Genomic DNA, 25,667 nt, shown 5'->3' with positions numbered 1-25,667 from the left:
GTAGCATAGTCTCACGCGCTGTACGCACTTTGTTATTTATTTACAGAGTTGAATAATTCTAGCAAATCGTCTGCTTCTCTTTAAAGCGCGCGCGTGTGCACGGAAGGACGCTTGTTTGTACACACAGTATATACAACTCGCGAGCATATACCCCAACACATGGGCCGAGAGCGGTGTGTTGAATGTATTAGGCTCACAGGCAGTTTTATAATAGTTCTAAAGTAATTACAAAGAGATCAAGTTGGTAGCATTCCAATTTGAGTTCAGTTCGAGTACGGATTCCACTATGGATGTACCAAGTCTCTCAAACTTGCTGTTTTGTTCTGTGTTTTTTCTGGGATTTCTGGAAAATAGGTAAGTTAAATTTGCAGGTAGATTTTGTTAATCGTAAACGTTACTTTCGAGTGAATGTTTCTATTTAATCTATTCAATGGTTACGCTAACAAGCTCCATTTCTAACCGAATCCTTCTGTTGGTTATTACAGACAAGAACGTTGCATACTATATATAATGCCGCATAATAGTTAACTCCTTAACAATTAAGTTGGCAGCTATACCATAAAATCATTCTAACTAAATAGTTTGATACATGTTAGTTCCATAATATACATTATCCATATGCATTTGATCTTAGGAAATGTCGTTTTTTGGCAGGATAATGGTTGTCAAAGCTTTACTATTGAAGATTTATCATGATCGATATTTTGTTAGGCTATATGTCACCTAACAAAATATATTGTATTACAGTGATCTCCCTTAATACTTGACCTACACATGTATTGTCCGAGCGTTAAAGTGCTGTATGTAATCGTTTATCAAAGAATTAAATACATAGTGTTCCACTCGTACAATACACGTACCCCTACGTGTACCACTCGTACAATACACGTACCCCTACATTGCTTTCATTTTGGACTCCTTTTGGATGGAGGTACTTGTAAAAGAATGGTTGCGTGCAACTTTAATTTCTTACACATTTAAGTTAAAATCTTTAATAGAAATGTCGAGTAGGAATTGAACACCTATGTACAGGTCACAAAGTTGACAAGGTATAATGTAGCTCCGTTGGTCAAAGCAGGAGTATAGATGATCTGAGGCCCAGTGTGTTAACCCTTGGTTTAACCCACTGCTTTGTTACACTCGGAACACTGTTGTTGATTTTATGTTTGTTTGCTTAATTTTAATCATTTTTCATAAAAGTCCGGTATATGTTACAACTTAGCTGTATCTTTGATGAATTATGTTTGAACCGAAAACCATATCATTCGGGACTTCTATAAAAGTAAATACATAAAAAGATAAAAGATAAATTAACAACACATACTCAACAATAGTGTTCTGCGTGTAAATATTAGAGAGGCTTGGCCGGGATTCGAACCCTGGACTTCAAATGATTATACTATTGCTCTAATCAACGGAATTACAACTGTGCTACAGTTATATCCATCATGAAATTAAGGGGAGGTTAATCTAGAGCAGCGGGACATGGGTCCTTAGGCTACGTACTTTAATATTTGAAGATCTACACAATTTGCACTAATTGTAACTATCTGCATTCATAGACATAGCTTGAAGGCTGTAAATGGCCGTTTTTGTTTGGTTAAATGGAATGTAAAAGTATCAAAATCTTTGGATGTCAACAACCGGAAGTTCAGAAGCAGAGCCGGTGACACCTCTCATATTAACTCCTTTGCCAATCAGACTCAAAATCTGTCGTTAACAAGAAATACCACTGTGTTTGCGCTGAAATCGAATGAATCACATGATGATAGGACATTAACTTGCTAACCTGTGAAAATAACTAGAACTAATTTTATGAAAGTATATATAAAACTAAGTAAAATTGTAACGTCTGGCTTGAATAAAGTTAAAGCTTTTGGAGATATACAAAGATGTTTGCATCTCTCCCTTCTTCAGCTTAGTAAACTCTGATTGCGTATAAAGTAGCGTAAAAGGCTCGGCAGATTGATATATGCTTCAAATATAGCGCCGTTCACGCTAAAGCGCGATAACTGTTCGATGACAGCCATTGTTTGGTTCCTATTTGAGATCCATTATGTTTGATTATGCAACAAAGGCGTGCTGGCAAACTTCTTATTTCATGGCTGCACATTCAAAATCCTTTGACGCTAAAGCAAACGATGGCGACTTCCTTTAACGACGTTCGACCGCGTCACTACCAGAGCAGTGTGCCAAGGCGTGTACCGTTCTAAATGAATAAATATGTTCGAAGTGCTACTAATATTACTTAATTAAAAATTCACAAGCGATGAAAAGAAGAAAAGAGTGTTGTTCACTGCGTATTTTCTAAACTTACTAATATATCGATGTAGATTCACTTGAACTATATTGTCCAAGCAACCACGGCTACCGTAGTTACCATCGTAGCAACTTGCTTCGAATGTTTTTTTCTTTGTATAGCATTTGAACATTATTTATGATGTAAATATAAGGACTGACCTGCATTTTGACAGCGTATATGGTAGTATGAACACAGTTGGCAGCGAACATATTCTTTATGGAGCGCTAACGCGATAGAATATGTTCGTTGCCAGCTGCGTTCATAGGTATACGCCGTCAAAATGCAGGTCAATCCTTAATTATCGCCCCCGAAAGTACTCAATTTGCACAACGTTTGCCTCGGAGACCAATTAAGTACACCACTCATATATGTTTGCTAATTTTCTCGATGCAGCAGATTGAGCATTTTGAGATTTTGAATAATTTTATTGAATATCATGAATTAAACAAACTTAGAATACGAATTCTAAACCTCACCACAAAATATGGTACATTTAGCTCGAGTTATTTTATTCTAAAATTGTAAAAAGTCACGGGGTCGACCGATTGTCCGTTTACAATTTTAGAATTAAACTCATGAAAGTTATATAAACGTAACTACCAGCCGCCACGAGTCTGTGGACCAGGTCCTTCCATAACGAACAGATTGTATCTGTAAACTTGTATGTTCAACTTGGAAATACGTCGCTCCTGTTTCCGAACGGGGAATCAAATGCGTCATATCATGACGTCAAAAAAGAAGATACTGCCGCAAAGCGTTTTTCCGTTACGTCATCATTGTAAAATATCGGTCAGCGGAATCACGTCCAACTTATTACTTCCATTGTTGGTAACATATTTTATAATGTTCACCAAACATTTTAAGGAACATTCAACTAAACCTTCACAGGAGTGAAGATATGTAAATTGGTTATTGGGAAATGTATAATGCTTGCGTTAGCGTTACAGCTGCAAAAGAGCACGGAGGATGCAAAAAAATGATGGAGAATTACGCAAACGTAGTTCTAGTAAAAAGTAGTAAGAGTTTTTGGCATGACTAAAGATTACACGCTATAAACCTTTCAAGATAATTTAAGGCAAGTGCGTGTATATGCCTACGAAGCCCCGCATGCCTACGAGGAAACCATAACAAAAAGTTCAATACTGTTCATCCGTACGTACATCAATTCGAGCTACGTTGTGCGGGGCGAGGCTTTCCTGTGATGTAATACGCTCCAGGTCTCCTTCGTTTGATAACGCATTCCAAGGTATGGGTTTAATGAATGAATTGTTGGAGAACGCTGTTGGCGTACTTGGTAACTCGGTTAGTCTCTGCTGGGAAGAGATTATCTTCATTATTCATAAACGATGTCAAGATGTTCTTTTTAGTTCCTGGTTGGCGTAAACAGCTGTGCACGTGCTTGAAGTAATGCAACGCTGTTGAACATAGTAAACAGTCGTAGTAGCAATAGTAGAAAAACTATATACATCGTATTTGTGACGTGATAGCGTGTATCGGAATAGTGTGCCAGTTCATCAATACACCTCTGGTCATTCACTGTCATTTAGAGAGTTGCGACATATTTTTTTCAAAATTCGAATTAGCTAAAAATGTCAAATATTTCTAATCAGTAATAACGGCATCAAATGAAAAAAAAAGGACAGAAAATTGAATAAAATTTTGTTTTATGACTTCATAAAAAAATAAACCCAAACAAACAAACAAATGTATTCGTTTAGTATAAAGAGTTGTGCATGCTTTTAATAATGATATTGATTAACTGCATATATTTGATAACTTGAATAAATTACAAAGAGGAAGATGAATGTTTTTACTTGAAACTAGTTTCGGTACATTACCATGACAATTTTCATTGCGAAAAGTAAAGTTTCTAAGAAAATGTCTCATAAATTTATGGTCCGTTTTTCATTTTTCCACGTTCGAGCAGACGATCAGTCGTTGTTTGAGAGTCAACGTCATTTAAATATGTGATACTTGGTCAAGCGTTTTCACTTTACCAAATAAGTAGTAGGCGTTATTTCTTTTTAGATATTCATCTATTGAACAATCGTCCTTGGTTAGGGCTTTAGTCGGACAGACAGACAGAAAGATAATTTTCGATATCTAATGCTGTGTTATTTTTTGTTGTCATAGATTACAATCTAACATTAACCATAGAAACGTTCAATCTAATTGAAATTATATCTTCACATCGCTCCCGTTTACTGATATGTCGCGTTGAAGATCTAACAACACCCCATAGAGGGTCACATCAGAGGTCAACATGAATGTATTATCGTATTTATAACAAGCCAATCAAAACGCGACATAACTCTTTCTTTCAACCAATCAGAAAGCAGGACCTGTAGCATTTAATGCAGACACCTCGTAGCCCAAAATCAAACTCTTAACAAGCTATTTCCATAAGACCTTTGTTCATACTCCCTCACGCTGTCCTCTAACCTTCGTCCTTCGGAAGGGACGTTAAATGGGGGTCCGGTGTAAGGAGAGTCACGCCTTGCACGTTAAAGCTCACTCTACTGGCTTTCGAAAAAGAGTAGGCTTATTGCTAGCCGCCACGGAGTATAGGATATAAATTTAGACTAGTGTAGGGCTTTAAGTGACAGTCCAAATTGCAATCCCTAAATTATAGAAACTAAAACGTTAGATTCCCATATCCTCCATTTTAGAGCTTTTTGGCAACACTCAAAAAGGCTGGAATTGCAGCCATAGCCCCCCCGCCCCCTTTTTTTTGTCCTAGGCTCGGTTATAACCGGAACAAGGACGTAAAGCCCCATCAATCAATCAATCAATCAGCCCAAAATCGTCTGGTCCAGTGATAGTTTGAATGTTGCGAAGCCTGTCATTGGTTAATTTTAGTTTCAGGTTGTTAAACTTTTTAACGACAACATCACCAGAAGAGGAAGTCTCTCTAATTTCAAAACAAAATCCACAAATTGTACAAACGTTGTCTTGTAGATAAACACAGCGTGGTGTCATGGGCGCCGCCATTTTCGATGCTCATTTGACACCTCTCGGTCTTTTATCATAGCAAGTGTGTTCCGAAATCATTACATCATCACTTACAGAAATGCGTAAGCTCTCATCTGATTGGTTAATGCAAAGGTCGCCTGAACATGACCCTCTACGGGATGTTGTTAGATCTTCAACGCGACATATCAGTAAACGGGAGCGATGTGAAGATATATTTTTAATTAGATTGAGAAACGTTATTCTATTACCGCCGTGTCATTTCAATTCGATTCCCTTCAAAATAAATTTGAGCCATGCAGGCTGTAAGTTTCCAGCGACACATAATTTCGTTGTGTGGTAAAGGACAGTATATTTTCAAATTACAGGGATGTCTGTATATGTACAGTCACTGTCATATTTTTTTACCTACTTTGATTAAAGATGATAGCCAAAGACGGAAAACATTTATAATGCAGGTTAGCATTTATCTTGAGAGTTTCTCTGGCGGCATTTACAGTAACCACAAAGCTGTAGACTTTTCTAAGGAGTGAAGTATTGCCGAAATGAGAAGGAACTGATCTTTAAGCAAAGGGGAGGGAATTCACGTTTGAAGCTAATACAAATTCCGCGCTCCTTCTTCAAAGATTCGTTCTACTGTAAACCAGCTCTGGCGATGACTCCAGATCAATGCGCATTTGAAAATAATATCTTACAAAGTACTGATAAAACCGGATGTAACGTCTCATATCAAACTGAGCTGTCAAATTCCGCGAGAAGTACCCATGTTATCAGGACTCTCGTCGCGTGCCACTAGAGGGGGCTGATATCTCGCCATCGTAAATCCCGTGTCAATATAGGTACTTAACGTAACGTCGTTCATCTGTGAAGATACACTCTTTAACACTTTAAATGTCAGACTGTTAATTAGCGATTTAATCTAACCTGTTTATCACTAGTCGTTCGATGTTTTCCTACACAGATTAAACGTATACAGAATGGTTTATTATAATTCTTGTGCAAATACGCAGGCGCCTTCAAATTCCATGATGGATGGACGTTATAACCCACGTGTTAAATATACATGGCGTCGTATTAAAACCCACTTAAACCTTATAATCAGTAATCAGGGCCCGGACTATTTAGTCATTGTCGTGCTAAGTCGTTCTGATCGGAGTATGTTCGACCTTATTTGTTTGGATTACCCCCGTCCATCTGGCACACCTGTTTGGGGTGCTAATCCCATTAAATATGTTAGTGATAAGGGTCTTGTTCAAAATCATTTTTCTTTTCTGTGGAATTAAACATCGCTTATAAAAAAGAAACAAAACAAAAACAACAAGACCGAGTGTCATGTATATGCCAGTTATCAGATTGTACCAGGTTCTGTACACCACACTGTGATACAATCTGTCTTATACCGATCACTGTGTTAATCCGAAATCTTAAAAACAACAACGACATTAAGCTGATATGGAAACTAAGGTAAACAAAATATCTGTCTAATCCAACCAAATGTATCAGTCCCTTCTATTCGGATAAGACAGGTTTGTTTGTATCTTTTTATATTTCCACTGATCAATCGTTCCCATTTAATTATCTTTAAAGATCTTATGTACTTTGAGAGGTATGTCATGAACTATTTAAATAAAGAATATGTAATACATTCATATTAAATACTATATTTATTTATTAAAATTAATATTTTGAGAAACAATATACAATAGTATTCATGCATGCACGTTCATATTAAAATTCATTGTAGAATATCAAAAAAAATCATTCTGTAAAATTCTAGCAGCAAATTTGAATTTTAACGTCACAAATTGGACAGTTTTTACAAGTCAAGGATGAAAAAAACAAAAAAAAAACTTTAATTCATCATTGACCTAAAGTAACACTCACTCAAACTTGATATATGACGTAATAAGTCCACCAAAATATTTTACCAATTTTTTTCGTCTAAAATAAACTCGCTGGCCATGTTGTGTTGCTCTAGAAACTCCGATCTCGACTCACCTCTACCCCCTCCCCCATTATTGTTTAAATCTAGGTTTTCCTTAGTAAAAGGTCTGCTGGGACGCTTTATAAATGACCTTGCTATACCAGACACTGTTTATTTGGGGATCTGCTCTACATCACGTGTCAAAATATTTATGAAAGTATGACTAATTAAGCTGGCTGTCGGCAGGGGTCGCCACATGCTCAATTTCCCCAGTAGAGCTTGTGGCCAGCTCGCGACCAGCTGGCGACTGTATACTCGCCACAGATATGCCATACATTCTATAATATGGAAAGACACAGTTCGCATTCATATCATGCAGGGTCGGATCGGGAGGGAGGGAGGGGGGAGGAAGGCTTGGGGAAAAGGGTGCTCTTTGCTCTGTTTCATTTGTCAAAACATCTAATTAAGTGATTACGCCTTTAACTTTGGTAATTCATACAGTATGCCAACAATGAATTACTTTGATGATATTGTACGATAAATAATTACCGTCCATCCATCCGTCCTTCTCTATCTTTTTCCATCTAGAAGTCGAACGTGACACTACATGTAACTACAATGCGCGTTCTTTACACTACTCCCCACTCGTCCCGCGTTTTCGCCTTCAAAGACCATCACAACTCGGGTTAGTTTGCTTCCCCGGCAAGGGTTCTCAACTACCTTGATCTGGGAGGTCAGCGACACCAGTTTATAATAGGAAGAAAAAGAATGTTTGCATTTGCCGGAGATCAAAACCGCAATCACTGAGTTTCTAGTCGGACACTTTAAAGCTGAGCTACAGGAACATTCCCTTAAGCCAACGCTAGTAAGGTGACTTTGACACTATTGACATTGCCAATCCATTATAATATTTCATCAATTATCAAAAAGCGTTAGAAGACCATGAACAAATCTTCTACTACCTTTTTTTCTGAAATTTCTGGAAAATTAGTGCCGAGTACAATGCCAAGGAGCTAGAGGGTCACATGACAACATGCATTTTATTTTTGATTTAGACGTTTTGATGTCCGCTATTACGGACTATCGGCCTTCTGCAAACGAGAAAAGATAGGAAAGAGTATGGAAAAGATAAAGTATGTAGAGGATGTGAGGGCTCTGAAAACTGTTTTTTTTTAATAATGCAAGGGTCACGTGATATCGTTTGTGTATATGAAGCCCCGATTTTGTACATATGTAAGGCCCACACAATACAATAAATACATGTTAGCAGCTCTTTTTGTCACTAGATAGGTACAGGTAGATACTACCTTCACATGTAGGAAATATAGTTTCAGTTTATCCCACCGTCAGTCCCCATATAGTCATCCCTCTATTTATTGTTACAGGCCATCGTATATAACCGTGCGATAATCCTTTGCTTGAGTTGTGAAGCAATCAGAACACATAAAACAGGGCATTACTCACACATTAAAATGTCATGATTAAAATAAAGAAAACCAATATAAATTCTTTCTCTACTTACTCATTTTCGTGAAGGCATTCCTAGATCGTACGATGGTGTTATTTAAAAAAAATCGTTTCTGAGTTGGTGCCAGTAATTTGTTTGCACTTGCGTTTCGACACAAATTCAATTTGGCAAGTGTAATTGTGTTTGTGTTAAAACTCATTTTTGTTTATTTTCTTTGGTTACAGCTGTGTCGGCCAGAAGCTGGAGATCTCTGCTTTTGAGTACAACCGGAAATTTGGATCAGCTCTGGACATTGGCCAGTGTTCCCTTAAAATTGAAGAGATTTCAACAGGTGTTCCGGTAACCAGGAGCTGGTAAGGACTCACCCTATAAATAAATATTGTTATGGACATATATCCCGTAACTAAGGGTTGATAGGTATAAATACCCCGTTATGAGCGTGTGTCGCGTAACAAAGATTCATATGAAAACTACGTCATGACTTAGTGGCTGTGACGTAAATACATATAACGAATGGTAGGATAGGCATTCGGAAACAAGGGCTTGTTAGGTAGACACACCCGATACCGTCACTAGGGATTGTTAAGTACACACCCCGAAACAGTAACTAGGGATTTCTAGTTAGACACACCCGATACCGTCACTAGGGGTTGTTAAGTGCACAGACCCGTTACCGTCACTAGGGGTTGTTAAGTGCACAGACCCGTTACCGTCACTAGGGGTTGTTAAGTACACTCACGCGTTACTGTCACTGGGGGTTATTTGGTACACACATCCGTTACCAACACTAGGGATCGTTGTGTAGACACACCCTTTACCGTAGTTAAGGGTTTTTAGGTAGACACACCCGTTACCGTAGTTAGGAGTTTCTAGGTAGACACACCCGTTACCGTAACTAACAGTCGTTCGACACTTACATCCGTTACCGTCACTAGGTGTTAAGTACACACAACCGTTACAGTAACAAGGGGTTTCTAGGTAGACACACCCGTTACCGTAGTTAGGGGTTTCTAGGTAGACACACCCGTTACCGTAATTAGGGGTTTCTAGGTAGACACACCCGTTACCGTAGTTAGGAGTTTCTAGGTAGACACACCCGTTACCGTAGTTAGGGGTTTCTAGGTAGACACACCCGTTACCGTAGTTAGGGGTTTCTAGGTAGACACACCCGTTACCGTAATTAGGGGTTTCTAGGTAGACACACCCGTTACCGTAACTAACAGTTGTTCGGTACGTACATCCGTTACCGTCACTAGGGTTTGTTTGGTACATACATCCGTTGCCGTATTATTGGTTGTTAGGTAGCCACACCCGTAACTAGAGTGACTTAGGTAGACAACAAGGTAACGACAATAAGGATCGTGACGTACATACCAATAACTGTAACTAGAGGCCATAATGTATATAACAATCACCGTAACTAGGGGAGGTGATGTACACCCCCCATCAACGTAACAAGGATCGTGATGTACATACCTTGCACCGTAACTAGGGGCCGTGCTTTGCATACCCCTCACTGTAACTAGGGGCCGTTATATACATACCCAATCTACGTAACAAGGACCGTGATGTACATACCTTGCACCTTAACAAGGGCCGTGATGTACATACCCACCACTGTAACTAGTAAGCGTTGTATCCATACCATCACTGTAACAAGGGACCGTTATACACATACCCCTCACCGTAACTAGGGAACGTTACATACATACCCCTCACCGTAACTAGGGAACGTTATATACATACCCCATCACCGTAACAAGGTCCGTGATGTACATACCCATCACTGTAACTAGGGGCCGTGATGAACATAGCCATCGCCGTATCTAGGGTTTGGTAGGTACGGCGTGCACCCGTTACCATCATTAGGGGTTGGCAGGTAACACACTCGCAGATTGGACATCATGGGCCACATGTGGTGCAGTTAACACTTATCCTCCTGGTGCAGCAATTATTTAGCATCCGTCTTATGGCTGATCTATACTTTAACATATCAGAATGTCATTGGACATCGTCTTGACCTAACAACTTTGAATTCCATTTTTCACCCCATGTGTTAGCTCTATGGTGTATGTTTTTCATATAATTGCATGATTTAAGTATACAACGTTTAAGCTATCTTTCTTATGTTAAAGCAACCTCTTATTTGAAAGAAAAGTTCAATTCAGCTTGGTTGTTTTGAAATGAACTGAGCTGCATTGCAGTAGAATGCACTACGTTTAAAACCAAATGTTGGAAATATAGTGACGTAAAAATGACGGCCCGAAATGATTTCCATGAAGCTGTCTTCAAACTCTTAGCAAGACGTTCACTTTGTTTACACCAGTTAAGCGTGTGGCGTCAATTATGGTTATCTTCCGTCGATCAACAAAAATAGCGGGCGATCTGTCACGTGCCGGCAGACCGGAAGTGAATGACAAAGATGATTTTCGGAAGAGGAAAATGTAATACATATCATTTGTTGGAAGTCAAGGGTTAAATACTTGCACGTGTGTGAAGACCTTGCTTGTCTAAATTATTTGTAGTTTTTGTGTATCCAGATCGTGGCCTTTCGATTAGGGAGGAAACATTCCACTGTATAGATGTAACATTAGCACGAGAATAAACGTGTAGAGTACTCTTCGAAGCTAGCAGATATCATTCATTAACGTTCTATCTGATCCGAATAGAAAATTCCAGCAATATCCATGTCAAACATTACATACAAAATCCACAACGAGTTCAAATAAAAGGAAACATTAACGTTTAAAATTATCTTTTATAATTATGATAATTAACTAATGAATGTTAGATAAACATGAATAAAAGTAAAAGCGAGTTTGGGGACCTTTTTCCTCCATAACGTCTAAAAGATATCTAAAAAACAATTTGTTTCCCTTGGAAATGCATTTCATCTGTTACTGATCGGGTTACTATTCCCATGAAACATGACGTCTCAACTGAAGATGACGGCGCGAACATTGTTACTTGGCGTCACAATTAAATTCATGACCTATGAAATAACGTTGAAAACGTTAAACCAAATCCTAGCAGGTTTTATTTTGTTAAGGGGTCGGAAGTGAGGAAACCTGGTTGTTGGAGAAAATTAATACGCACTTTTAAACTTTGTAATAACAATATTTCTCTTCGTCGAAGATGAAATGTCTCGAAATTATAAACGAGTTATGCAGGCAAGAGTTAACAGGGAGTCGTTATAACTGTTATACTATAAGAAAAATATATTTACGGCCACTCTGCGTTAACGTAAATTACAATCACTATTTTGAATGATAGTTGGTGCTAGGCAGATGTGCGGTAAAGGAATATAGTCAACAAGACAATATTGTACAGGGCTAACTTTGATGTTAATACATATCGGCGTAATTTTTTTTTTTTATTCCAAAAGTTTCCACACTCCTAACTCATTAGGTAAACCTGCTAGGAGTTGGTAAATATTTTGGTTACCCACTACTGGGTACATATCACACACTGGACGTGATTTCATTGTTTAATGTTCTAATTATAATGTCAACAAACAATGCTTGGCGACGCCATCTTCCATTACGACGTTATTGTTCATGGCAATAGTTTCCCAGATCGGAAACAGGAAACATGTGTCCCAAAAATAATATCGTTAGTTAGTTTTCAACTTGAAAAAACACTTGGTAGACCTCGTGTCTTTATACAATTGTAAAATTGACTACATGTAACTCGAGTTAGATAAGCATGTGACCAACAATCACATGTGTTTTGAGACTTTAGCACAGTTTGGTCACGTGACAACTATCGTGACGTCAGCGATATGATTGTACCAACACTGGATTGCTATTCCAAGAACTTCACGCCTGACGTACAGATAGTGATACACGTAAATAAAGCATTATTACGCAATCAAAATAAAAATACAAAACAAAATAATGTCTTAGCAAATTCCGTTGCTGCCAAATAACAAGCATTGCTACTGATAACAAACTGATACAAAGCCCCACAACCAATTAAGTAATGCATAATGGCGGTTGTCGTTCACCTTTTGCTCTCCTACACACTTGGGTTTATATTTTATTGTACAATTTTTGCAACAGTACTGAATGCGTATGAATCTTATTTCTATTCATATTTTGCCATGGTTTCATCGATTTTTAGTTTTGAAATACCATTTCGTTTTCACTTCGGTGTTCTTTCGTTGTCTATTTATCGACTATTTGTCATGACATTTGACAGTTATTTTAATTACCGAACACGTTGTTTTGCAATGTACTAACAGTCATTCTACTCTATTAGACAGGGACTTTAATTATAGTGATTAACGGAAATAAACATTATATTTGAAAAGATTTTAATTCATTTAGTTATAAATTACTAACCATGATATTTGACAGTGGTTAACTACGTTTATGTATCAATAAACACATTATTTGACAAGGTTGTAAATAAGGTGATTTATGATAAGATATGCTAGATGAGAAATACATACATTTCATACCCGTGAAGTACGTAGTAAAATGTGGCCCGTTACACAGATTTACTCGACACACGGAGTCGTGGCCTATAGTGTTATGTGCTTTATAGGGTTGCTGACTAGCACTAGAAGCCACATGGTCTATGATTGGGTCCAGGTGTCGATATAACGAGTGTTTACCGAAAGTCTGGTCCGACTCAAAGGCCAAGTACTCACCCTGTGTACAAACATATCGCAGTAGACTTAGCTTAGCCGACCTTAAATGTAATTTTCGATTCGATTAACTCTGTATCAAATCCAAATGATGAGGTCTTAACGAGATGATTGCAAACGGCCGGTCTGAAACAAATCGGGCGGTGTTTGTTGACGATGATAAGAATGCTGAGCATTGGTTTAGAATTCAAAATCTTGAGTATTCTTTCCGGGTCTGTAGAATCGTAGGTCGCCATTTCTTACACAGTGTCTTGTCATAATCACAAAGATAAAACGTTGCAAACATTTAGTCATCTGCGTTCCAAAGTCTTTAAATATTCGCTTATCTTTTAGTCATTTTTTCCCATATAGATTATTCCGTTTTTTATCAATTGGTCTTTCCTCATACAAGCTGGCACCGAAACCACGAAACAGTCTTCAACTTTTTGCTTATTGAATCTGTTATGATGTCCCTGTTCTTGACATTATTTGTGACTTGCTACGTCAAAACGTAGGACAATTTTAGACGAAAGACCGTGTCTTAATCCATGACCAAAATTCGCTAACTGCAATATATGTATTTCATTAACTGTGAGAGAAGTATTTCATTTACTGTGAAAGAAGTATTTCATTTACTGTGAGAGAAGCAATTCATTTACTGTGAGAGAAGTAATTCATTTACTGTGAGAGAAGTAATCCATTAACTGTGAGAGAAGTAACCATTAACTGTGAGAGAAGTATTTCATTAACTGTGAGAGAAGTAACCATAAACTGTAAGAGAAGTATTTCATCGACTGAGTTTTTGTAACATGACATGTAATATTTCCATTCTGTTTGCTTCGACCAATTGACGAAAATTATATTAATTTATTTGCATAACACAGGTGACCTCATCACTGCATATATATGGAATATGTCCAGAAAGCCAGTGTTGTTATAAACTCATGAATGTTGAAAGACTTAATTTCATTCCTTAAATGAAATAGTTAATGAATGTCAGCTGGTTGGAAATGTTTTTAAACGAACAAATCATTATCAGGTGTACCCATTTACCGCCGTCTTCAAAGTTTGTTTAGATGAAGTGAGGTGAAATGTTTAAAGGCTGTCGTAGTTCCTCATTATATTAACTCCCTTCAGCTGTCCTCCCGATTTAATGACGGTTTACATCTAAAGTTTTTACACGTGTGAAGTGTGCTTGTGATTCATGCTTTCATTTAGAGTTTAAAGATGTTTCTCATTAAGGCTTCGTTAAGTAGCGGCGAAGAGCTTCTGAAATGACATCACTTCTGCATTTTAATCTGTAAACTCCATTTCACCAATGTGTTTCAAAGTCGTATAAAAACGTGTCTGCTGCCTATATCATTCACCGGTTATAAAAAATAAGCTCTTGATAACAAATGAAGGAAAAAATCAACAGTATTTCTCTTTTGACTGTCAAGTTCTACTTGTCATTTTGGAATCTGTCAAAGTTTCGTTGTACTAAAGTAGTAGATAATTTGGTAAGCAAGGTTGGTACTGACTTCCGACGTTCATTAAAACCAGAAAAGTTCTGTGTTTGACAAACAAGCTTAACATCTATTCAAGGATTAACTTCTATCCCGTATTTTACAGTATAATGTAGGAGAAACATAGGGTTAGCATTGCTACTTGAAAAAATGTTAGGTTGATTTGCCATAGTATAGAGACTTTCTAGTTGTTATAGAAGGCACAGGTCTGTATTTGTATAACACAAACATGGTGCATCTCTGACGACTTTAGATCGGACGATCATATCTCAAAGACATGGTGTAGTGAGTACCATCTTGACGTGGTGTCGAGTTCTTCTTTTTCAATTGCTTTTTTTTTTATCGAAATGGTCCACTTTCTACTGTGTTAGGATTTCTCCTAATGGATAAAACTATTTTTCAACATCTCCAATTGGTTAAATCATAATCACGTGGAGTTCGGTGATTAGTTATATTTATTCTATATTTAGAAGCACAAGGTTCATTTTCTCTTTGTAGCATCACTACAATTGTAACGTTACGTTGCTCTTTGCCGAATGTGGTATTTTGTTCTAAATTTTGAAAAAAGGATAACATTGAATGATGAGTTACATATCGCAAATTTGTTTGCTGATTGGCCTTTATTTTAACTAAAGCATGACTCTGAATATATTTTATGATAGTTTTTAGTCAACATTTTTATCGTCAACCTATATTTTACTATTTAAGTGGGAAAACTTGAAAAGTTTCATATTTTCCAAAACACACAATAGCTAGCGATGCAATTAGGAAAATATTTAACTGGTTTTCTTATTTCTGTTTTGTAGCAATTTACCCAATAAACAGGGACCTATACGAAGTGTATCCAAGGTCCTGAATGACACTCGCAATTTTGAAGTTCGGCGATACAATGACATCTTCGTGTTCATGGGACTGTGTGACGCTAAGACAGTGTCGAGTCTTGGGCTTTTGCACAAAGGCGACTGCTTTGCGGTAAGAAATAAAACATAAAATCGTTATGTACATAAATCGTTGTAATTCTACCGAATGGAGAGGATTGTTGTCTTATTGCCGGCAAAACTCTAAAGACTTCCACTGTAAATTTTCGTATACAGATATGTACAGTTTATAAATAGTAAATGTTATTTTACATTTTTCGACAAATGACAAATTATTAAATGAGAAGTATCAACGGTAAATAAGGAGAGAAGTTTATTCTTTACCTCCGTATATACAGGATGTTTAACGCTGCCGATTCGGCATTTTAATCAAGAAATGCTTTTACACATTTAAGGTGGAAATAGCCAGTAACCTCACCTTCAACCGTAAGACCTACATCCGGGCCTACGTGGAGTACTACCGCCGGAGCGTGGACATACAGGAGGATGGAATAGCAGTAAATCCAGCAATGGCACAGCATTACAATGGGGCGTACTACCTTCGGGATAGAAGCTACGGCATACTTGAGATCATTGTCGTCGAGATGAAGTTCCGGCATGCGAGGGCCGTGAAGCTCTTGACAAAGGCCAACTACCAGTCGCAGTCTATGCATGATCATATGATATTCGCTGATAACGAGGCAGGAGAGCCCTACAATACAAAGGTGAGTATTGTGACGTATTTCCCTGTTGCATTGATAATATCCTGGTCACTTCAGACAGGTATGATTCGTGGACATATCAATATATCTAAATTTGTGATGTTCTCCACAGGTCGTCTAGGAGTAATTGAGAGTGACTTCATCTTCCCGGAAGGACTACAAATGGAGACCGATAATATACATTATTACGGTCCAAAAATACGTTTTCATTTTCAATATTTTGACTTCATTCTCGTGAATGCCTCATCTCTATTACCGAAATTAGGCTAACTAATTACTTCGAATCCCATGTGACTATATTCCCGAGGACCTGATAGGTACGCCGTGGCTTGGTATTACATGTATAAGCAACAAGGAAGAAGTTCAAATAGTTTAACTTTATAACCTGAAACCGCAGTACATATACATGATACAGTTCTCCTAATCAAAATGACGTTATTTATTTCTAACCTCTCCATGGTGTGTTTTCAATCATATTTTGATACAAGACAAGACAACAACCTTAAAGGATTTCCACTTCAACCATGTGATGAAGGAAGCTGCTTACAGAGAATTTTGTAATATTATTACTTGGAATTGACTTAATTTTTTTATGGCGGGACTCATCGATGAAGCAGAAGACGCATAACCTTCCGAAACACATGGTCTCATTTTCCTTGTTCTTTCTAGCGTCTAACTTTAATCTTTTCTTTGTTCGTATTTTGCCCTTGTTCAAATTTAATTGAATAGAATACCAATGTATCTTTCTGATGTAAGTCATAGGTAACAAAAGCCTCCGTCAAAAGGATACTTCCGGAGTTCTTTATGTTACGTCTATACTTGTTATAAGGACTCACACAACTAAATCATTTTCTCTATGTTATTACCAAACATTTCAGCTAATAACTTTAATATTTGAAGTTCAAAACCAGTGACAACTGTTTAGATTCATAAATACATAACTTGCAAAGGCTACAAAATGACTTTTTTGGTAGGTTTAGTGGCATATTGGAGTGTCCCAGCGCCAAGAAGTTGACAACCGGACGTTTACACGCCCCCAGAAACGCCCCCAGACATTTCCCCCCTGTGCAAATCCGCACACTGACATGAAAATATGTCAAAAGTATATATTTTTCAAAAGTTAAATACCTGAACATTTCATTTATCTAAAAATCTGTCATAAGTTCCTTATTAAACTCCTTCAGTGGCCCAGTAATTAGCCGGAACTTATTTCAGATAGGAACTACAAACGTATGAAACACTTGCTGATTGGCTGATTTAGTTGTGTGGGTCCTTATAACACCCGGGCCTATAGTGTATACACACATGTACACTAGTTGTGAGGGTTCCATGAAAATGACAGGTAACTCCCGAAACGGTTCGTGTAGATTTCTGGCTACGCCTCAGTTTTCTCATAGGTCTCCTGTTATAGTTCCTTTTGTTTTATTTAATCTTTACTCCTGTTGTTGTACTTTCTAACAATCTTTCTATTCATCATTGTATACTTTTTTCGGCGTTAGTCTAATTTTAAAGAATAAAAAGATAAAAAACTGAAATTAATATGAAGGGTTTCAGCTAAAAGTGAAAAAAGTTATACCGTCTTATTGTCTAACCTCGTAGATAAGTCTTCTTTGTTATCCTTGTGGTAACTAATTGAGTTGAACCTAAGTAGCATTTCTCAACAACAATAGTGGATTTGCAAAGTGTTATATCTTTAGACAATGGGTTGTGGTTATTAAGCTTTTGATATCGCTTTCCTCGGTTCTCACTGATCTTTGATACTAGTTAATAGAAATAAGAGTATGTTTACATAATTGCCATGTGGGTTATGCCTGTACTTCAACATCAATGTAATATACTCTTTTGTTGTATTTCTGCAGATTATTCGAATATCTACTGCAGAGAACAAGGTTGAAATGACCCAGTTTAGGAGGAAACAGTTCTTAAATGCCTGCAGACATGTAAAGCGATATGAGCAAGATCTGTACCGTCTCCGCGAGGAAATGTATTCAAGGAAGCCGCATCTCAATTACGGGATGTTACCGTTTCTTCCTAAACCCAGAGGTAATGACTGCTCCCTTCTCTACACGTAAATAAACTATTCCAGGGAAAGGACATACTTTGGAGTTGTTTTAACATCAAAACAACAAATCTGATATTTTCCATCCTGTAAACAATACTTGCGGGGACAATAATTTTTAATAATTTAACATTATATCAACAACTCTGATACGAAATAGCATGATAAATAGTCATTTATGTACATGTATGTGTGTTGCGTGTTTTCTGGTGCGTAGGAATTATTAATAAACGTTCTAGGCTTTAAATAAACGACCGGTGAATGTCATTCCATATTGACCTCATATGTAGGAAAGCTGTAAGGCGGTCGTAGCCTTAACTTTACTACAACTTTCTCGCCGGAAAATTTAACTTCTTTTTGGTGTTGAAAATGCTTTGCACCGTTGAAAAGATGGGTGACGCAGGATGTTCTACTTGCCCCCGAAAAGCTTTGAGTCTATTCATTACTTTCAAAGTGAAACGACCAATATATTGGTCCATCAAAAACTTCTTTCTAGTAGCTTTTGCTTACAAAAATGATATCAATTACATAGTTATGTACCATAGATGTCACCTTTTCTACATTATCTTCATCTGCAGCTGAACAGAAAATAGATTACGCCATTTTGAATGGTCAATATAAAATCAGAACTTTTTGTATACCTGCAGTGACGATATAAGTTTTGCTGATATTTCACTGGTACAAATGTAATATAAAAATGATAATTATCACGCCTTAAATTAATATCTTTCACTGTTGCTTTACTGCACGTTAACCTTAATCATTCCACTGTTCCGTCTATAAAACACTTTTTTCTGATTGATAGGTCACTGTATTCCGTCTTAGCGTATTGCAGAGTTATGTTCTCTTGTAAGCAGGTATTGATTGTTACTTCATTTGTTTGTGTGAGAAAATTACGTCGCTTTCTCAAAAATGTATGACGTTACTCTCAGAAACAAATGACGTAACAATAAATACCTGCTCGCAAGATCAGATTACTCTGCAATACGAAAAGAAGGAATATAACAGCTTCATTGCCATGTCCCTGTCTGTTACTTATCACACTAGTATTATTCGCTTCAAATAGACACTGTCTTTAAATGCTACTGTATGTTCACAGCTTTAGGACTTTCAAGCGGAGGTGACATGCTGACATGGGAGACTGCCACAGCGATAGAAATAACGATCAATCGGGGCATTACCATCTACAAAACCCTCAAACGGACGGTAAGGTGGAAAGGCAGACAGAATAGGATTATGATACATATATAAAAATTGAAGAATTATTTTCAGTTGAAATGATTAATTTATTCATCAGATTATTACAATTGCTATTTTAAAGTTAAGTTCACAATGTAAAAGACAGCAAAAGAATACCGATATGTCAACAAAACTATAATTGAACTCACAATCTACAATAATAGGGCAAAATATGAACAAAGGAAAACATTGCAAGGAAACCCTTGACAACATATCTGAGGGTTAAGCGTCATTGTAAAAAATAGGTCAAATTCTATATTTCATTAAGCATAGAAACTGTCGTTTAATTTTTCACAAAAGGTATGTATCAATCTTTCTAAAAAAACAAAAAAAAATTCCATCAATTTGCCAGTTTGTAAACGCTTCTTTACTTGGTATTTTATTGCTTTTCTAGTGTAACCGAGCCAAGATTCCAAGATGCAGCCTACTGAAATACGTCAAACGCGAGTTAAGGAGCATCAAAACAATCATTCACAACAAAAGGTCAAAATGGAGTTATCTCCCCGCCGAAGAACAGGTCACGACCAACAAACTGTACAGTGGACGCGTGCGCAGAATACAAAAGGAAATTGCTAGCATCCGCAAGAGTCTAAAGCAATGGCGTATTCAGCAAAGAAAAACGAAGACCGCCATAAAGCTTGCTAAACGACGCAAAGCCAAATCAAAATCGCAGAAATATCCATCCCTATGGACGAGAGACAAAACGAAGGACAACAGAGTGCATATTTCGTGACATTTCTGACAATCCAGACATCACTCGATACCTTTACCTATATATTACAAAGTTACAGCACAACAAGGTGGTATCACAATTGACAATGCCAGTAAATGGTTTCGGATGGTACAATTTGAATAGGGCTTGCCTTCTATATATATTTCTCTTTTGACGATAGCTTTTCATCGGTCTGTAAACTTGGAATTTTTACAGTGAAAGTTTGTGGTAAATAAAGTGACATTTTGAAAAGGAAATGTACGAAACAATGAATGATGTACATAGACGTTATTGCTGTATACAGATATGTGTAAAATTTTCTATAATATGAACAAGTGAACGATTGTGCCAAGTGAAGACACTGTATGAAACAGTGAAATTTTCATATAAAACTACGTGTTTTCTTCAAGTTGCAGGTCAAGACATACATTTGCAGCTAGCCTGAGTGTTTTAATGCACTGAATACTGTTCATGTAGGACATAACAGCAAATGACAACGTCATGTGCGACATTAATTGCCAACATCAGATTATTGCCAAAATAAGGTTATTGACCTCGTTAAGTTGCGTGGATTCAGTATTTCAGTATATACCCACGCTATGCTTCCGGTAGCAGTTCATGTTATTGAAATTAAAACCTCACTCTGAACGGGAAATAGGAAGTGATGCAGGCAATTACAACATTGTTTCAACTTCCCTTTTCTTAATTTCTTGTTAAAATGAACTTAAGTTTCATTAAACTAGTTCAGTTCCTTCATATAAAAAATCAACACATGATCGGAGTGTCTACATTAACGTTATCTATCAAAATATTGAGACATTTTGCATCTACTGTCCTTGTGGTCGGGAAACATGATTCTTTGTTTCCCAGATATGAATTTTGTTTTAATCGAGCTTATGGTTAGTCTTGAGGAAACAAAAAGAATTTGTTTTGATTTACCTAAACAACAGAACAATAACACAAAAGTAAAGATTATCCTGCTTGCGCACAATTAATGTTATCTTCTAAAGTCATCCTAGTTATTGATATATCGGGAAACAAATTCGAGAGCGAGAGGGAATCGGGACGTTTTACATCAGCCATGTGATCAGCTTGATCCAATCAAACACGCATGGTAAATTGTTTTGCATCTTGGCGCTTTCAATTTTGACTGCTATACAGATTTCATAGTTTATTTATTTATTCATTTACCTTTTTTGGGCTGATTTTTTAAATGCAAAATTAGCGAAAACATTTATTAGCGAAAACATTTACACAGCAAAACACTCATTTTATACAGTATCAACAAGTGGTTATATATTGTGATATTGTGATATTTACATTTTATCTATTTGTTTAATGACGAGCGTTAAAAGAAATGGTCGTAAAAAAGTATCCAAGCATAACAAGTAGTTTCATTTTACGAATAAAACAATATTGTTGCTAGGATTATTTGAATGCGTTGCAGAGTTGCTAAAGTACTTGATGTCAGTATTGTTGTCGTAATGCGTGTGTATGTTATGGTACTGTCACGGTCGCAATGTCTCCGAGCTGAAACACTATATGTTAATTAAAAATAGTTCAGTAGTTCCGGGGTAAATTGTGCTTGTCATGTTTTAGATTTTTTGACGTTAAGATGTGTGTAAATATTTTCAAAGTGACATAGACAGTATTATCTTCATGGCTGGTTTCTCCGTTACTTTGAGTCATTCGTAGGCTGAAATAAGAAAAAGGCAAAACAAAATAAAAAGTGTTCCGTGCATTACGTGATATTGATTAATGTTTGCTTTGATTGTTTTCAATAATTGGCGTGAATGTTAATTTACACAAAACAATATCGTTCCGTCTTCACCGTAAAACCGTTCACAAAGTTTGTTTGGCATAGCCAGTATAGTATTGAATAACTTGCTGTTGTTATGCCGCTAATGTTGAACGTTATAGTAGAGTCAAGGTTCCCATGACTGTACTGCTTGTCATTTTCGAAATATTTCCACGTTTCAAAATGTATTTCTTTAATATCGTTTACCTTGCAAGTAGAGCAATATTAGCATAAGTGTGGTTATAAGTCCCTTTCCTTTCCAAGTGTTACAGAGACATGTGGACGCACACTTGAAAGTCAGAGATCTCATGGTTTCACGTCAACTTCTTTTTGAGGACATAAGGGTAAGTGATAGATGAAAAAAATGCGTCTTACATTTTATATATATCCCAATAGAAATTCTGTACCGACAAAATGTGAAGTGGACTCGTAAGTTCTAAAAGTAGTATGTTGCTATCAAGTTTCTAGTGTTTTAACTACACTTTTAAGATTTATGCTTTACATTTATGTAACACGTCCAATAGCATACTAATTAGAACGTTCGTTGTTATTGGTATTCAGGTCGGTATTAGAGATCTTAATTGTATTTTTTTTTCTCCAAAGAACTTTGAACGGGCATGCCCATAAGGTTTGATAGTTTGTTTTTGAATAACGGCACAAATTGTTAAACAAAGCAATCTTAACAAAATCAGAATACTGCATATGATGAATTCAATAACCCGGCGTATATTTCTGTTGAAATACATTTCATGTACATCTGTTATAACTGATGATTGTTAAACAAACATTATCATTTAAAAGAAGAAAAAAATAAATGAAAATATATATCAGGAATTCATCTAAATGGATATGTTTAAATCAGCGCTAATGAGACGTTTGAAACGCAATCCCAAAAGGTATTATTCACAAAAAAAGAAATTTCCAGTATCAAAATCTATCGGATAACTTATGTCAGGTAATGGTTTTCCATTTTCTTTATATTCTGTAGTATTTGAACAGCAACGGCTTTTCGGAGCAGAAGTAACGATGTACATTGTACTAAATTGTGAAGCGCATGTACTTGTATTGATTTATTATGCTATTTGTAATTTGATATCATATCTGAGATTTTTATGTCAAGAATTTGATTTGCTATGGGTATGACTTAAATGACATTTATGGTATAAAGTTTAGTTTATATACCGTTCTTTTACTGATAGTATGATATAAGTAAACGCCTAAACTCTTATTAAATTGTCCAAATTAATGGTATACTAGCATGTTTCTGATGTTCGAGCCGAGTCTCGGATAAAAAGGAAATGGACTTCTGAGATTCTCATAAACTTTGTGGTATTGGCAATAGTTTTGAAGTCATACCAAACACGCAGAACTGACTTGAAACTCTAATTAAGACATTTATTTTCTTAAAAGAGGAAAGTGTCCTTGCCATCTGCATGGATATACACTGTAAAACCTGGTTCAAAGTTATAAATGCAGGGATATAAACCGATATTCAGTCTTTTGTCTTGTTTTTGTTTTGAAATGTTATGACATTTGTGAGTGCAACAAAGTGTATTTTCACTTCAACCGCCTTTTAACTTCACATTTCGATATGTAGAATTCCTGTATTTTCAGTATAAATACATGTATACGATGTATTATGTCTAAAAAGACGCCGTACTGCAACAGCTAAAATTCACGCTCTTTTTGTAAATTTCTAGAACATTTATTATAGGTTGAACTGGTGAGTAATACAAATTAGAAGGAAAGCAGTCCGCTCACGATGATTTATCGCTGAGTGGAATAACTCTGTTTAATGACTGAAAGCACTTAGTGTAAGTATTTCATTTTTTTCGCCAAATTAATTGTAAGATTTATTTTAACATACAAAAACATTAACAGAAAATCATATGAACATCTGTGTTTTCCAGATTTCTTGTACAAACTTTAAAGTGTATGCAAATTAGTGAATGTTATGTTAATGGACGTAAAATGAAAGTTTAACGTCATTGCTTACAAAGCAACCCATTTGTTGTCTTTGTGTTATTAGCGGCTTTTATGGGAGTTATCTTAACAGTTTACTGCTGTTTCAGCCATAGTTATAAACGAAGAATGAAATATTTAAGCTTAACTGAAAACTAGAAAAATGGGATAAATTACTTTGATTTTATGAGGAACGACTATTTTCATTCTTATTCAACTTACTCCGCAATACATGTAAAGTGAAAATGAGTAAATTCACTGCGCCATATCATGTCCTGAGTATCGTGAATCTATGGATAAATTCATACGTCCAGTTGACACATTTATTTCTAAACCAGTACTATCTATTGGCGACCCTGTAATAGTTCGATGGGGTGGTAGTACAAAAAAACACCAACATTTTGATTAACCATCTACATGTAATATGTCATAAATTGCACACACATCTAACCACTATTTGTATATAATGTAAATATATTGACTGTATATCATTAAATATTGACAGCTTTTATTGTTCGCTACCGATGTTTCTTAGAGCACATCAGTAAATGAGCATTGAGAAGAATGTCACAAACAAGTCACTGTCAATGTGACATCGACACGAACAAGTCACTGTCAATGTGACATCGACACGAACAAGTCACTGTCAATGTGACATCGAACAAGTCGCTGTTATTGTGACATCGACACGAACAAGTCACTGTCAATGTGACATTGACACGAACAAGTCGCTGTCAATGTGACATCGACACGAACAAGACACTGTCAATGTGACATCGACACAAACAAGTCACTGTCAATGTGACATCGACACGAACAAGTCACTGTCAATGTGACATTGACACGAACAAGTCACTGTCAATGTGACATCGACACGAACAAGTCACTGCCAATGTGACATCGACACGAACAAGACACTGTCAATCTGACATCGACACGAACAAGTCACTGTCAATGTGACATCGACACGAACAGGTCACTGTTAATGTGACATCGACACGAACAAGTCACTGTTAATGTGACATCGACACGAACAAGTCACTGTTAATGTGACAATGTGACATCGACACGAACAAGTCACTGTTAATGTGACATCGACAAGAACAAGTCACTGTTTATGTGACATCGACACGAACAAGTCACTGTCATTGTGACATTATTCTCTTACATTATCCGTTTATATTGTGTACATAAGAAGATGTAAATAATATTGACAGCTGCCATGTATATTTCGTGTTATTTTGTTCCTGTCCTTTCACGTGTTTGTGAGCATGGCATTACTTTTTAATGACGTGACGTATTGATGATAATATTATTCATGTTGATTTCGCTTTTCATGGTACAATGCACCATAAATCGAGTTTATGTCATGGGTTTGTAGCATAATAGTCATATATAATTCGTGTGTTCATTGAAATAATGTTCACGTCTATTACGTGACACAAGTATGTTGTATGTTCATGACATTAGTATTTGCGTATAAATATAGTTTTAATGGCATTAACAAATAAAACATGAA

At 36.6% G+C, this 25,667-nt stretch overlaps 1 protein-coding gene across 1 annotated transcript; it reads left to right on the top strand.

Annotated features, from left to right (window-relative positions):
- On the top strand, positions 1-25,667 carry LOC110447894. Its single transcript, XM_021493871.1, has 7 exons — positions 1-354; positions 8,889-9,017; positions 15,606-15,771; positions 16,073-16,381; positions 18,238-18,421; positions 19,537-19,643; positions 20,071-25,667. The coding sequence occupies exons 1-7, from the start codon at positions 287-289 to the stop codon at positions 20,407-20,409; spliced, it is 1,302 nt and encodes a 433-aa protein (XP_021349546.1). The 5' UTR covers positions 1-286; the 3' UTR covers positions 20,410-25,667.

This window comes from Mizuhopecten yessoensis, unplaced genomic scaffold (assembly GCF_002113885.1).
Source record: "Mizuhopecten yessoensis strain PY_sf001 unplaced genomic scaffold, ASM211388v2 scaffold3645, whole genome shotgun sequence".
NCBI classification, from domain to species: domain Eukaryota; kingdom Metazoa; phylum Mollusca; class Bivalvia; order Pectinida; family Pectinidae; genus Mizuhopecten; species Mizuhopecten yessoensis.
The sequence above is the reverse complement of the archived record's forward strand: the minus strand, read 5'-3'. Positions and strand labels throughout refer to the sequence as shown.